Source organism: Ovis aries, chromosome X (assembly GCF_016772045.2).
Source record: "Ovis aries strain OAR_USU_Benz2616 breed Rambouillet chromosome X, ARS-UI_Ramb_v3.0, whole genome shotgun sequence".
Taxonomy (NCBI): Eukaryota; Metazoa; Chordata; class Mammalia; order Artiodactyla; family Bovidae; genus Ovis; species Ovis aries.
Genome location: NC_056080.1, coordinates 131852795 through 131867731, shown reverse-complemented (window position 1 = coordinate 131867731; position 14937 = coordinate 131852795). Strand labels below are relative to the sequence as shown.

The 14937-nt window shown below is 37.1% G+C and overlaps 1 protein-coding gene across 50 annotated transcripts in view; it reads right to left on the bottom strand.

The window, feature by feature from the left end:
- Positions 1–351: 351 nt before the first annotated feature.
- PWWP3B (PWWP domain containing 3B) overlaps positions 352–14937 on the bottom strand; it is a 32235-nt gene continuing 17649 nt past the window's right edge. For 14 of the 50 annotated variants that reach the window (XM_060407894.1, XM_060407898.1, XM_060407900.1 and 11 more), the window contains 3 exons: positions 7769–7900; positions 5283–5361; positions 352–4271 (listed from right to left, as the gene is read on the bottom strand). In XM_060407894.1, the coding sequence (XP_060263877.1) occupies positions 1962–4046 (2085 nt within the window). In that variant the 5' untranslated portion in view covers positions 4047–4271; positions 5283–5361; positions 7769–7900 and the 3' untranslated portion in view covers positions 352–1961. Of the gene's footprint in view, positions 5362–7768; positions 7901–14937 lie in introns of all 50 variants that reach the window. The other 36 variants (XM_060407908.1, XM_060407912.1, XM_060407916.1 and 33 more) reach the window with 8 other exon arrangements.

Genomic DNA, 14937 nt, shown 5'->3' with positions numbered 1-14937 from the left:
AAATGAATGAATAAATAAACTAGGTAGTAAAGAAAATATGAGAACCAAGGAGATAGAGTTAGCTCCACTGAGAAAACAGAAGGTGGGTAATATATTATATTCAAAGGAACACAATATTATAGAGCAAATACAGTGTGTGTTTTCCCAGGATATAAGGCCCACATATACTGTGGTGATGGTCTGTTGTCAAATGATCCTCAGGATCATGAGTAAACGATGTGGATTGGTTCAGGCTGTACGCCCGAGGAGTCTTGGTCATTGTCAGGCAGGAGACAGGGTCTAGAAAAGGTTCTGTGGAATCTGAAGCTTATATACTTTTGAAGGTTTTCTTTTAAAATAACACAAAATCAATCACAACAGTGAGTATTTATTTAGAATGACAGATAATGTATAACAGCACTAAAATTATGACAACTGCAATAAGCAAAAATTCCAAACAAATCATATGTGTGTGTGTGCATGTATGCAGAGACACCACTTTTGTAGCTGCACAATCTGAACTATGGTGAAGTGAACATCCAAGGTGAAAGGTATAATAGTTTTATTGAAAAGCAAAACATCAAATTTCTGCAATTTTTACATAAACACAAGGCCATGTGAACACATAACAAAACCCCAGGAGTGACATTTGTCTCACTTTGAAAAATGCAGACAGGTTCATATTAAGCCTTTAGGATTTAATTTTACATCAAGTTTTTAAAATAAAATAGCTCTCAATATTTATTCTAAAAGTCTTGTTTCAAGTTAGAATAAAGTTTATTGACTTCAGACTTTAACTTTCAATTGTGTATTTTTAAACATGTTGGGATAATTGTCATATTTGTCCAAACAGAGACTTTTTATGTGACCCATTTCCAAGTTCACAGATTCTGGTCCATCTATTCTTTCTAGTAATGTGGAATGATTTACCAGTTGGAATTTATATTATTGAAAGCAACTGGAACTACTGTACAAACAAGCCAGATGATAAAAAAATGCTTGGTTTGAAGCAAGCAAGTCTGTATTTGGAAATACAAGATTCAGAACAAAGTGCTTGCATTTTCTACAGTTTATATCAAATGAGGTGGGCTCTTAAGCAGTCAGTCTGGACTCATACATCTAGAGTAGCCAGACCATGAATACAATGATTCTACTGCCTTCTATATGTGGTCAGAAGGCTATATTAAGATACAGCCAATGTTAGTTATGAAGGCAAGCGAAAGCCTGTCTGTTTTAAGAAACTGTTCTGGCTATTGAACCATAGACACTCCCACACATGGAACTTCATGGAACTGTAGAATGAATAATCCTGTTCAAGGCTGCCGAAATTCTTTCCTGTATGCTGTGATGTTATTCACACACACACTGACTGCATGCAGATAATCCATTTACTTTATTTTTGAAGTCCAGATTGTTTTCTTGCAAAAGCAATTGCACTCAGTTGTAATATATAGCAAAGCATCTCTATCTTTGGTTCTATATCTCAGAGATATTTTTCCAAAAATAAATAAGCTTGGCAGGAAAAATAATTCAGCTATCTTAAGAGAAAGTCTAATATTTTATAAAAATTAAGCAAAAATATATGATTGATGCTTTTTTCTAATTATCTTGCTTAATATCTCATACCGGTGCAACTTTAATATTAAAACAATTGCGCACACTATATTTAACTATACAGCATAGACACAAAAATGTCAAAAAACAAAATAGTACTCTCCTTTATTAATCATATTGGAATTATGCTTTCTAAAAATGCACAGGAAAGTAGAACTGCTGGAATATGTTAATAATTTGATGTTGAAGAATTGAAAGAAAAGGAAATGAAGATGCAGAACAGGTCATAGATTCTAGATACTGCAAAAAGAAGGGAACATATCACCTAAAGTCTCCCATTTCTGGAAAAAATATGTTAGAATAAATCAGAGATTTTTCTTTTAAGCTAGAATCTATGGAAGCTCCCTGTTACTGGACCCTCAGAAGATTTAATGATCTTCCTTTGTTAACGGTTTCCGCCTCTTTTCAAACAAGATTTTTGAATCAAATAATTCTCTTTCCCTGTATCCTAGAGACGGCCCCTTCAGATACTTTGCTTCTGCTGCCTGGTAATCTAATCCATCAACAGCAGAAATTGAACAGATGATTGCTTCTGGCAGAAGAACTTCCAGGATAAATTTAATTTTATCATCTCTTATCCGAGTCAGCATTTTTTCATCTATTTGTTTGTAGACTTCTTGCAAATATTTCACCACCTCATCCAACTGATCTTCATCTTCAAAGTATGTTTCAATACAGGGTGTGAATCTATGTGCATTCAGGAATGATTTCAGCCACCTGGACCCTTTTGTGCCATTTAAAATGGCTAAGAGATGGCTCTCTGTTCCCTTTGCATTCACGATGAAGTCCACTAGGTTCTTGTTGGCTCGGTCCCGAGCAGACTTCATTCGGTCTGGAAGAATTTTCTGGAAGGACATTTTCTTGGTCTGGGAAATCACAGACATTGATCTCCCAGTATTTTCATTTTGCAGCTTTGGAAATAAATTCCTGAAGGTATCCTGTTTGATTATTTTCCTAACTGGATAACTAATGTCAGCAGCGTAATACTCAAAAAATGAGCCGGCAAAAGAACCACAACCTAATCTAACTCTGTAGTCACAAATAAGCGAGATGCACCAGTCAATACTTTCACTGTATTCCTCCCTGGCTTTCTCCACTAGTGCCTGCTTCTCTTTACAGTCAAATTTCTTTAACCTTCTAAAAGGCACTCTAACACCTCTCTTTTCAGGATTCATATTTGCCTCAACAAAAATCACACTTGCTTTTCTCTCTTTTCGCCTGATGCTTTTTATCACTGATGGCCAAAATGGATATTTTTGATACTTAAACCAGACAATCATCCCTGTTTCAAATGAACGTTGCTCATAATGAAAAAGGAAACGGGGAAGTTCTTCATCTTCTTCATCGTCATCTAATATGGATGCAGCAATCGAACTTGCACGTGCTGACTTGTCAGAAGCTTGAAATTCTTCCTCAAATTCTTCAAAATCCAGTCTCTGAAGATTTCTTTCATTACTCCCGAGGAGTGAATAATCCCCGGAATGGCTAGAGGCACTAAATGAAACCTGATGTTCCCGTGAAGAAGGCTGAGGGGATGCCTCAGCACCCATCTCTGATTCCACAGTAGGTTGATTCTGGCTGGCAACTGAGCATGGATCAGAGGGACCCTCTCCAGGATCATCAATATTCTCTGAGAGGGCAGAGCATTCAGAGGAAGTGGCTGGGGCCTCTGGGTAGATGTCTTCTGGATCCTCTTTTAAAGCTTTGGGCACAATGAAGCCATCTGATGGTAAAGTTGAACTGAATTTTTCTTCTTTAACATACACATCTTCCTCTTTAATTGTGGAAAGCAAAGGCAAAATTGAGAGGTCAATCTTTTTCTTGCTCTCTTTTTCATCCTCATCTTCTGAAAGTGAAGGGAAAGTCTGGCACCAGCTGAGGTTTTGTGATGATTTTGTTTCCATTTCATCTGGAATACTATCAATCATTGCATGCACCTGTGATTTATCATCATACAGGGAATCATCACTCTCTGATGATACTAACAGGGTTGTTGAATTTTCATTTTCCTCCAGACACTTTGGTAAGTCTCCTTCTCCTTCATGCTTCCGATACTTTTTACGAGGGGGTGAATCAGATGGCTTTTGTGGTATGTTTTGAGACAGTATAGTGGTCTCTTCCTCATCTGAACTGCTTACTTGAATCAAATTTGTTCTCGCATTCAGAATATCTAGTGCCATTTTTAGTGACCTGGCATAGGCTGTTTCCTCTCCAGGTGGGTCACTGACCTCTGACTGTGTGGCTAGTGAGGAGGCAATAGCTTCAACTTGAGATTTAGTTAGGATCTTTGTTTCTGTGCTTTCCATTTGAATTTTTTCATCCAGTGAGAGTATTTGAACTTCCAGGAAAAATACCTTTTTTCTCTTACTATTTGATGAAGCCTCAGATCTGGACAAAACTTTTGCTGGCCACAACTGGTCTTGCCAATTGCATAAGACATACTCAGCATCCATTATGATTTAGATTTATGTGCCAAGAGGTTAATATCAGAGATTTACGTGTCTGGCTATTCTCGTTACTATGAAGGAAGTCCCTACCACAAACAATACTTTGACCAATGCCCCTTTTAGAACTACAAAGAGTTACAAAGTGTTTATAGCTTGTGTGGCCTGTTCTCCTCCAGCTGAACTTCCCAAGGATGCTTGAACACGTCGTTTGAATGGACAATATGGAAGATACTGAAATAGCAAAAAGGAAAAGAAGAGTATCAGCAAATGAAATCATTTTGCCAAAGTAGGTGAGCAATTGCAAATAGAGAAGAGACACATGAAAGGACAATGCTCATTGGGGCATCAGATGGAGGAGGAAAATGCAGAATAATATAAGGTACAGGATAAGAACTGGAAAAGTGTTTTTATAACATCTCAAAGAACTTACTTTCATTATTGCACATGATTATTAAAATGTGACTCTATGTGCATGATGACAGAAGTGGTGTGTCAGGAACTCTATGTATTAAACATGTTTGGGACTGGTGCTCCTAATGTTATACCTAGAGAAGCAGGACTCTGAACTTGGTGTGCATCCAACTCATCTGGAGAATTATTAAAACTAGATTTCTAGGCCCTATCCTGAGAACTGTATTCAGATGCTCTGGACAGGATCCAAAGTTTTGTACTTCTAATAAGTTATCAAGTGATGCTGAGGCTACTTGTCTAAGAACACTCTGGAAGCACTGTTCTAGCTAAACACAGAGCTTTATAATTTTTAAGCTGTAAATGCTTCCCTATCTACCCAAAGCAGGCAGACAAAGATAATAAGGTCTGTATCTCTTGAACCTAGACCACAACACAATGACCTTGTGAATAGCCTGAGCTTAAAAGGCAGAGATTCAGAATGGCTGTCAGGTTCACATATTGGATGGGGTAATTATCAAGGATTTTTTGAGAGTCAGGTGGCTGGCTAGGACTTCAGGTGAAATCTGATTAGTCTCTGGCATGAATTCTTCATAGAAGTTTGGCACCTGAGATTCCTCCCCCAAAGTAGAAGCTATTACTTTTAATTACAAAACATTACGGAACAGGGAGCAAAATGAATTACATCTTAAATTCTCATCCTAACATGATTTTAATATGAAATGTAGTTTTTAATACTGCTAAGGCTTTAGAGAAAAAAGCAAAATAAATTATACCCTGCGTTCTCAACATGTTTTTAACGTGAAGTATTTTGCAAAATGAAAAGAGCCTTACCCAATGTCACGTGGATCAGGAAGGGTCTGGCTCTGTGATCTGGCTGTCTGGATTCTTACTCCAAAAGGAGACAGGCTGTCTAAAAGGAAACAGGGAATTAAATTAAGTGGCCAAGGCATAAATAAACTTTTCTACCAAAACTTGAGCACACATGTCATTTAGAAACAGAGGAATGAAATGAAATCTTATCTATGATGTCGATGTCTATTATCCTCCTTGTTTATATTATTTTAACTTCTCTCTCAGTGATACAGTTATGATATCTGGTTCATGCTTAAATCATATTTCTCAGGAAAAGTGTGAGGCAAAGACAAGAAAGGGAAGCAACAATTGCCTTGTGTCTACTATGCCCTTCCCTGATGGCTCAGAGGATAAAGAATCTGCCTGCAATGGAGACACAGGAGACAAGGAATCGATCCCAGGGGAAAATACCCTGGAGAAGGAAATGGCAACCCATTCCATTAGTCTTTCCTGAAAAATCCCATGGACAGAGGAACCTGGTCGCAAAGAGTCAGACATGACTGAGCGACTAAACACATAACACACTACTATGAACAAGACTACAGGTTTTGTTTGAATCCTCAAATCAACCACTATGTGAGTTTTTCGTCCTTTACACATATAATTTTTTCAACAGAATTTTATTCTACATGCTGTCTCACAGTTCACTCATACAAAATACGTTTCATTGCTTTATTGTCCACTTCATAAAAATGGTTGCCTGGAGAAAATTTAGGAAATTTGGCCGCCGCCATCTTGTGACCAGAAGCAGAACTGCAGATTTTGCAGGTGCTATATGCAGAGCTAAGTCCAGATTTTTCTTATGAGAGAAGGATGGGAACTACATTTAGCCAGCCAGGAGTCTTTCCAGGCTTATAGAACTTTCTAATGTCAAGGGGTTTGCTGTGTAGGATAAGAGGATCATAATGTCTTCAACTATAATCTTTCTGGTTATAAAACATGCAGAAGCTTATTAAAAATCAAAAAGATGCAAAAAGATGTAGGTAAAACTAAGTACAAGCTTCTATATAAATAATCTGAATATTTTCCATTTTCCAGACTTTTTTTACATGTATAGATAAATGCATACCATTTCAACACAACATCAGATCTCAATAAGAACAGTCTGAACATTATTCTACCTAAGTGTTTTTCACATGGTTTACGAATTACTTTAAATGAGTTTTTTTCTCGCATTTGTAACATTTTATCTCAGTATTTCTCCTGATGATGTAAACAAGTAAATGTGTAAGAATATATTAATACTCTAAAATTAGACGGCAGTAAAGCTAGTCCTGTCTGTCCAACTACACAAATAAATATTCATGTTAATAGTATGGCAGGTATGTTATCCCAGAATTGGCTGCATGAACTATATAGTAGCATATATATGTTCTGCTAACACACATATTTAATTTTGTGAGATAATGCTACAATTGTATGCTACAATTTACTTTTTTCACTTTATTTCTCAGACATTTCAAATCTCTACATATAGAGATTTACGTTTTTATTTTCCAGACACATAGTATTCCACTGTATGAATGCACCATGGCCTATAATATTTTTTAAAACTGCTAACAGAAATAAACCAAATCCTCTGTCTCAGTCTTAAAAAAACTTTAAAGATACAGAAAATGGTTATTGCTGACCACAGCTATACCTGTGATCTGAAAGAATGAATTGCAAGGAAGATACAGAGAGGGCAGTAGCCAACACAGCAACCAGGCTATGCACTTGATTAGGTCCAGGAAAATTTCCACTATTGTCAAAAGATGGGGGGTTATGTCTGCATGTCTCTGTGTGTCTGTGAATCCTTACGTGTTTGAAGCAAACTGGATATGCTGTCAGCTTCATTTTTCTTTCATGATTGTAAAAGTAATCATGGGGAGATGCTGATATTGGCTAAGAATTAATATTAAAATAGTAACGACTATCCAGAAATGCTGAATAACATGGGAGCTTAGTTTCTCCCAGATTTTTTAAATCATGTGAATATACATGCATATATATGTGAAAGTGTCTTCACTCAGATACATACTTGTTCCCCTTTCCATGTTCATGTACAGGGGACACACACATAGTCTATGTGCCAATCAAATTATAGAAGTATTCCCCTCATGCTGCCATACATTTTTATCCTCATTTTCTGTGTAAATTAGTAAATGCTTAAACATTCAAACAGTAACAGAATGTCTAGCAATATAAACACGGAATGCCAAGTCAATACATTAGCATGAATGCCTGTGCTGCACTGAAGTCAATATAGAGGCTGTAATCTGATCACTCCTTCTTACACTTGTAGACTTTTAAAGGATTGGGAGATACACAAATTCCAAAGGATTAATTCTTTCAAAATGCCAACAGTTATCTCAAATCCACACACCTTTCCCACCACTTTAAGACCACTGTTCCTATTTCTCTCATCTTCATCCTAGGTTCCTGAGAAATCCCTATAAAATACCTAGATTTAAGACAGCCATTACCTTGAAGCTTCTTGTCAGCTGTAGCCTGGTGAAATGCTGCTCCTCCCCCAAGACTGGCCAGGTACAGCTCACTCTGAAGCTTCTCAGAGAATGCTGTGCCCCCTCCCTGTGATGAAGACAGATGGTCTTTCTCTGAATTAGGAGAGGGAGAATTGCCAAATTAAATAGCTGAAGTATAAAAGGGTAGAAATGTTCCTTTTTAAAGAACTTGAAAGTGAATTAGCAACAAGTGTCTGTTTAATTTCCCTTACTTAGGGTGGTGATTTCTTGAAAAAAAAAAAAAAGGTATAAATCACTTTACTTTAAAAAAGAGTCTGATTTAAACTACTTCACCATGGTTTTTTTTTTTTTTCCTTGCCTTCTCTGCATCTTACCTTGGTAGGTCAATTTAAAACCCAGCTGGTCATGCTTCATTAAAATAGTTCACTAAGGATGTTTATTTGGATCGCACTAAAACTGTACACCGTTTTAGGGAACATGACTTGTAATTTTTAAATCTGTTTTCAGGACATGGTATGTCTCTCCTTTTATTCAGTTCTTTTCTTAAATGCTTCAGAAATTTCTAGATATATCTTCAAGGGAACATGGGTATTTCTGACCAGAGGCTGGAAATCACTGGTTTGCAGGCAAATGCCCATTTCATATACCCTAATCAATAACTGGCAAATCCTCCTTCTTATATTTTATTAGTATTTTTCATTCACACAAATCAATGTGGGGAAAATTAATTTTTAAAAATTTGCATGTATTTGTTTTTCTGTATGTCTGAAACATATCTTGCACATTTTGTTCATTAAAATTCTCCTGTGTTAGATTAAAATTCAGCTGATTTAACTTAGAAAGCTAATTTAAAATATTGCTAGGGATAATTTTGGAAATGAAAATATTTGGGAATGAAGTGTTTTGCCTTCTGTATTATCTAATACATATTTATATATAAATTTATTGTTATATATTTTATTTTATATAAAGTTTATTTATATAAACTAAATAAACACACACTATATATATGTAGTAAAAGTAAACTAATACATTAAGAGAATGACTACATGCTCCTGATTAATTTAGAACCCAATTCAACATCTAGAAATACACATACTTAACAAATGTCTGACAGCATTCAATGTGTAAGCTACTTTCAACTCCAGAATGTGAGATGTAAAGGGACACAAGATATGATGGGTTGTGAAGACCTCAGTTCTAGGGTTCTCCCAAACTTTGGATGATGTTAGGTATCCCTCTGACAAAGTAGCCAAGGCCTTAGTTTTCTGTGGTTGGTGAGTATCTGCAGTAAGTTCTACTTTATTTCTTTTTTAGAGATGTCTAGAAAACACTTTTATTAGTCTTGACTAGGTATCTATGGAAACAACTCTATATTAGCACTCAAAATACATAAACATTTTTTGTTGTTAAGTGTACACTATAGTGGTTCACAGGCTCCCTGGTGGCTCAGCTGGTAAAGAATCTGCCTGCAATGTGGGAGACCTGGGTTCAGTCCCTGGGTTGGGAAGATCCCCTGGAGAAGGGAAAGGCTTCTCACTCCAGTATTCTGGCCTGGAGAATTCCATGGACTGTATAATCCATGGGGTCTCAAAGAGTTGGACACGACTGAGCAACTTTCACACATAGTGGTTCACAATTTTAAAGATTATACTCCATCTACAGTTATTATAAAATACTGGCTATATTCCTTTTGTTGTACAATAGTCCTTGTAGCTTATTTTATACATAGTAGTTTATACCTCATAATCCCCTACTCCTATACTGCCCCTTCCCACTTCTCTATTTCCACTAGTAATCATTAGTTTGTCCTCTGTATCTTGTGAGTCTGCTTCATTTTTGTTATATTTACTAGTTTGTGGTATTTTTTAGATTCTGCATGTAAGTGATATTATACAGTATTTGTCTTTCATTTAGCATGAAGTGAAGTGAAGTGAAGTCGCTCAGTTGTGTCCGACTCTTTGTGACCCCATGGACTGTAGCCTACCAGGCTCCTCTGTCCATGGGATTTTCCAGGCAATAGTCCTGGAGTGGATTGCCATTTCCTTCTCCAGGGGATCTTCCCAACCCAGGGACCGAACCTGGGTCTCCCGCACTGTAGACAGACGCTTTACCATCTGAGCAACCAGGGAAGTCCCATACCATATGACTCAGTAGTTCTACTCTTGTGTATGTATCCAAAAAACAAAACAAAAAAAAAACCCACTAATTTGAAAAGATACATGCACTCCAGTGTTTGTAGCAGCAGCATTATTTACTATTGCCAATATATGAGTGCAACCTAACTGTACGTAACAAATAAATGGATAAAGAAGGTGTGGTATATATACAATGAAATACTACTCAGCCATAAAAAAGAGTAAAATTTTCATTATACATATACCACACCTTCTTTATCCATTTAACTTTTCAAACTAGTGGTTTTGTTTTGTTTGTTTGTTTGTTTGTTTTTGGATATATACACAGGAGTAGAACTACTGGGTCATATGGTACTTCTATTTTTAGTTATTTTGAGAAACTGCCATACCGTTTTCCAAAGAGACTACACTAGTTTACATTCCCACCAACAGTATACAAGGGTTTTCTTTTTTCCACATCCTCATCAAAATTTGTTGTGTTCTTTTTTGATAATAGCAATTCTGACAGGTGGGAGGTGGTATCTCATTGTGATAATTTGGGGGATGCAGTGTTTTATTTGGCCTCTGTATTAGATAATATGTAAATGTATATAAATATATATATATTTATATATAAATTTTATTTTATATACTTTATTTTATATATAAATGTGTTTGTATGTAAAACCACCTCTATGTAAGCATTAATATTAGAAAATATGTGATAATAATGAGGCTAATCCCCAGGCTAGTATTTTATTGATGGCTCTAATGATTACAGTATGTAATCTTTTGTACTGTGCTGCTGCTGCTGCTGCTGCTAAGTCGCTTCAGTCGTCTCCGACTCTGTGCGACCCCATAGACGGCAGCCCACCAGGCTCCCCCGTCCCTAGGGGGATGGACAAGAATACTGGAGTGGGTTGCCATTTCCTTCTCCAATGCGTGAAAGTGAAAAATGAAAGTGAAGTCACTCAGTTGTGTCTGACTTGTAGCAACCCCATGGACGGCAGCCCACCAGGCTTCTCCATCCATGGGATTTTCCAGGCAAGAGTGCTGGAGTGGGGTGCCATTGCCTTCTCTGTTTGTATTATAAACCACCCCTAAATCTCAGAGGCTCAGCCCCAAAAGAGTTTCTAATGCTGATGTCAAAGTTCAACAGAGGTTATCAAGCGGCCAGAGAGGGAGAGGAGTCTCCATTCTAAGCAGGCATTAAAAGACTCAAAACTTCCTCCATTCTATGACCCTACCATCTTCTTTGGCCTTTAAGTCCTCCACAGTCTTTGCACCTCACTACCGAGAGTCACAAAAGAGTCAGACATGACTTAAAAGTGACTAAACAACAACTACAAAGGATCTCATGAAGATGGCCATTGGAGAATCCCAGGAAAGGTTTCAGAGGCCAAGACCGGCAAATATCACTATTGGCCACGGTCAACTAGATAAAACGTTAAAGAGACTGGGGAATGTAGTCTCCTTATGACTCAGGAGGAAAATGAAACACAACTTGGTGAACAGGTAGCATTCTCTCTGCCAGAGGAAGTTTTCCCTTTCCATCTTTTATGAACTTTTGTTGTTTGATTAATGTTTTTTTTTTCTTTTTTTTTCGGCTGTGTATCATATTTATAAAGACCAGGTCAGACATTTCTATTTGCCCACCCTACAATCACTTTTTGCATTCTTTGTCATTAACAGAACTCCAGTTGCATTCAAGGTGGCAGTGTAAACTCTTAAAATATTTTTTTCCCCATAAACCTCCAAATAAGCCCTGGCCACAAGATGGAATTCTTGCCGAAGAATGTAAGCAGAAATAGTTGTGAAGATTCTAGAGAAGGTACCTCCAAAGGGGAAAACTGTCTTCTTGGGCTTTTTCTTTTTCCCTCACTTTCCCTCTTTCTCTTACTCCCCATTAGAGTTTGACCACAACAGGATTCAGACAGCCATTCTGGACCAAGAAGTGATTTAGAAAAAGGATGCAACTCATTAGGGATGAAAGATCCTGAATCCCTGAATAATGGGTCCATCCCATTCCAATCACTTTAACCCAGTGGAACAATACGTTTCTATCTTACCTAGGCCACTGTGTTTTCTAGTCTCTAGTAGTAGGAAAAAAAGTTGATCTTATATATGTTTACCAACAAAAATAATAATATTATTATAGAATTAATCTTTTCAAAGCTTTCAAATTATTATTACATAAAGAGGATTACCAGGTTAGTATAAATATGAATTTATTTAAATGAAGAGATATATTCAATTATATATTTTACAAATAATATTTCTCATTCTGTCTTCTCATTTCACACGTTTTAGAAAAGTCAAGTGCACACAAAATATGGTCATTACATTAAAATTATACTCTTCTGTGTTTATTTTTTCTATTTTCTATATTGCATGCTCCGTCACTAAGTCATGTCTGACTCTTGGCAACCCCATGGACTGTATCCTGCCAGGCTCCTCTGTCCATGAAATTTTCCAGGCAAGAATACTAGAGTGGGTTGCCATATCCTTCTCCAGGGGATCTTTTTAACCCAGAGATTGAACCCACATTTCCTGTGTCACCTGAAATGGCAGGGACAGATTCTTTACCACTGAGCTACTTGGGTTAAATCAGAAAATACTACAACACCTCACCATTTTTCAAACAAAATACAAAGGAAAAGATTAACTCCTTGGATAATATTTTATGTTTCTTTGTTCTATAGAAGGAGTGGGAGAAGAAGGATAACCAATAATAATTAATGCTAATACTACTACTACTATTAATGAAGATATAGAATAACTACAGATATAATAATATCTAACATCTATAGTTTTCCATGTGCCAGGTATTGTTCCCAGTACTTGACATATTATTTTATTGAATTATTAGATGGCTATTTCAGGTAGGAGAGTCCCATGCCCGAGTCATTCTGCATAACATGAGTAGTAATATTACTAATAATATGACAAAGCATGACAGAGACCACAGGTGTTTTCTTACCATGTGCCAGGCACTCTGCCAAGTGCTCTGTTTATGCCATCTCCCTCTGTTCTCACAAAATCTTGTTAGGTGGGCATTCTGAGTATTACCACTTTATAGATGAGGCATAAGAGAGGTTAACTAACTTTTACAAGGATACCTAGAGACTACTGGGCACACAGGATTGGAATCCAGGTACTTTGACTCTCAGAGTCCATGCTTTTAATCACTAAAACACACTGAACCTACCTCATCCAAATGAAGAATGCTCTATAAACGTCAACTGGATGAATGGTGAATTAATCAGTGAATTTGAAATAGCTATGTACTAGAAATCATGGAAACTTAATAGAGAATCCTGTATCTAATTTAACATAAATTAGTCTTTTATAACATAATTATAAGAGTGAGTGACATCCCATCACTTTTGCCATAGTCTACTGATTGGAAGCAAGTCATAGGTTCTGGCCATACTTAAGCGGAAGGAATCACATAAGGGGGTGGGTCACTTAGGGTGTGCCCACCACAATACTGTATGATTCCACTCATGTGACATTTTCAGAAAGAGGAAAACACAGTGACATGATCAGTGGCTGTCAGGGATTACAGGTAGATGGAGGGTGTGACTACACATGGTTGGCACAGAAAGTTGTCAGGGTGATAGAATCTTCTACATCCTGGCTGTGACAGTGATTTTATGAATTTACACATGTGTAAAATCCAAAGAAGTGTATACAAAAAATCATGTATTGTGTATGATGCTTTAAGTATGATTTTAACATATATAAAAACATATATGATAATAACATATATAACAAATAAAAATTTAAGTGGAAAAATTTAATAATTATTGTAGAAAAATAAACTATTTATAAAAATATGCCTTAGAAAGATGCTTCTTCCTGAAGCAGATTTCATAACAAAGAAAACAAAAATAACACCCATACACATATTATTAGAAAGCATCAGTTCCATTTTGACTTAAGATACAATAAGCCATAAGAGAATGTCACCCATAATTTAATGATAAAAAATGTAAGTAATCCACAAAACCATAATATCCCTTGAGCTCATCACAGAACTGAGGTAAAATGAATTCCAAAGGGTAACCAGCCCCTTTTGCAAAGCATGGAGACAGAAGTAGCTGTCATGCAAGCAAGTTTAAAAAAAAAAAGTCAGCTGAACACTTAATGAATTTTTAAAATCTTAAACTCTTAATGGGCTAGTGTCTCAGTAGTTTGGAATATGTGGCACCAAAGACACTTATACATTCACTGCCAAGTTATTTTTCAGTCCTTAACCAGAAGCACACAAACATGACTGTGGACAATGCAGAAGACCCAAAGAGCCCATGTCAGTGGCTCAGGTATGCAGCAGGCAATCAACTGTTGCTGGCAGACAGACATGAAACCCCACACACTTACACAAACCCTTCTATGATGGGAAGCAAAAGTCTTAAGCCACCAGGGAAAAATCAAAAGCCACCTTCCCAGGGAAGGGAAGATAGGAAACCCTTCTATCCCCAAGACAAAGGCAGAAATCCATAGCTACTGGGGAGCAGTCAAAGCAAAAAACCTCTGCCCTTGAGGAGGAGCAAGAAACCTTTGAATTCAGGATTCTCTATGAATAAAAAGCAGTGGTCAGCTACTGCTGAGGAAGGGGCAAGATATCAACCTTAGATCCCTGGTTGCTCAGATGGTAAAGAATCTATCTGCAATGCAGGAGACCTGGGTTCAATCCCTGGGTCGGGAAGATCCCTTGGAAAAGGGAATGGCAATCCAACTCCAGTATTCTTGCCTGGAGAATTCCATGGACAGAGAAGCCTGGTGGATTACATAGCCCATGGGGTCACAAAGAGTCAGACATGAGTGAGCGACTAACACTAGATATAAATCAGAGGTTAGCTGCCATTTGGAGAGGAAAGAATGCTGAGAAAAGTGCAACCATCAGATCTAGCTACACAGATCCTCCCTAAAGCTGAAGCTGGACCAAAAAAAAAAAAAAAAAAAAACACAAACACACAAAGAACACTCCCTGCCTCACCAGGAACCTAGCATCTAACAATAACAGCAGCTCACTGCTGGAAAACAGGC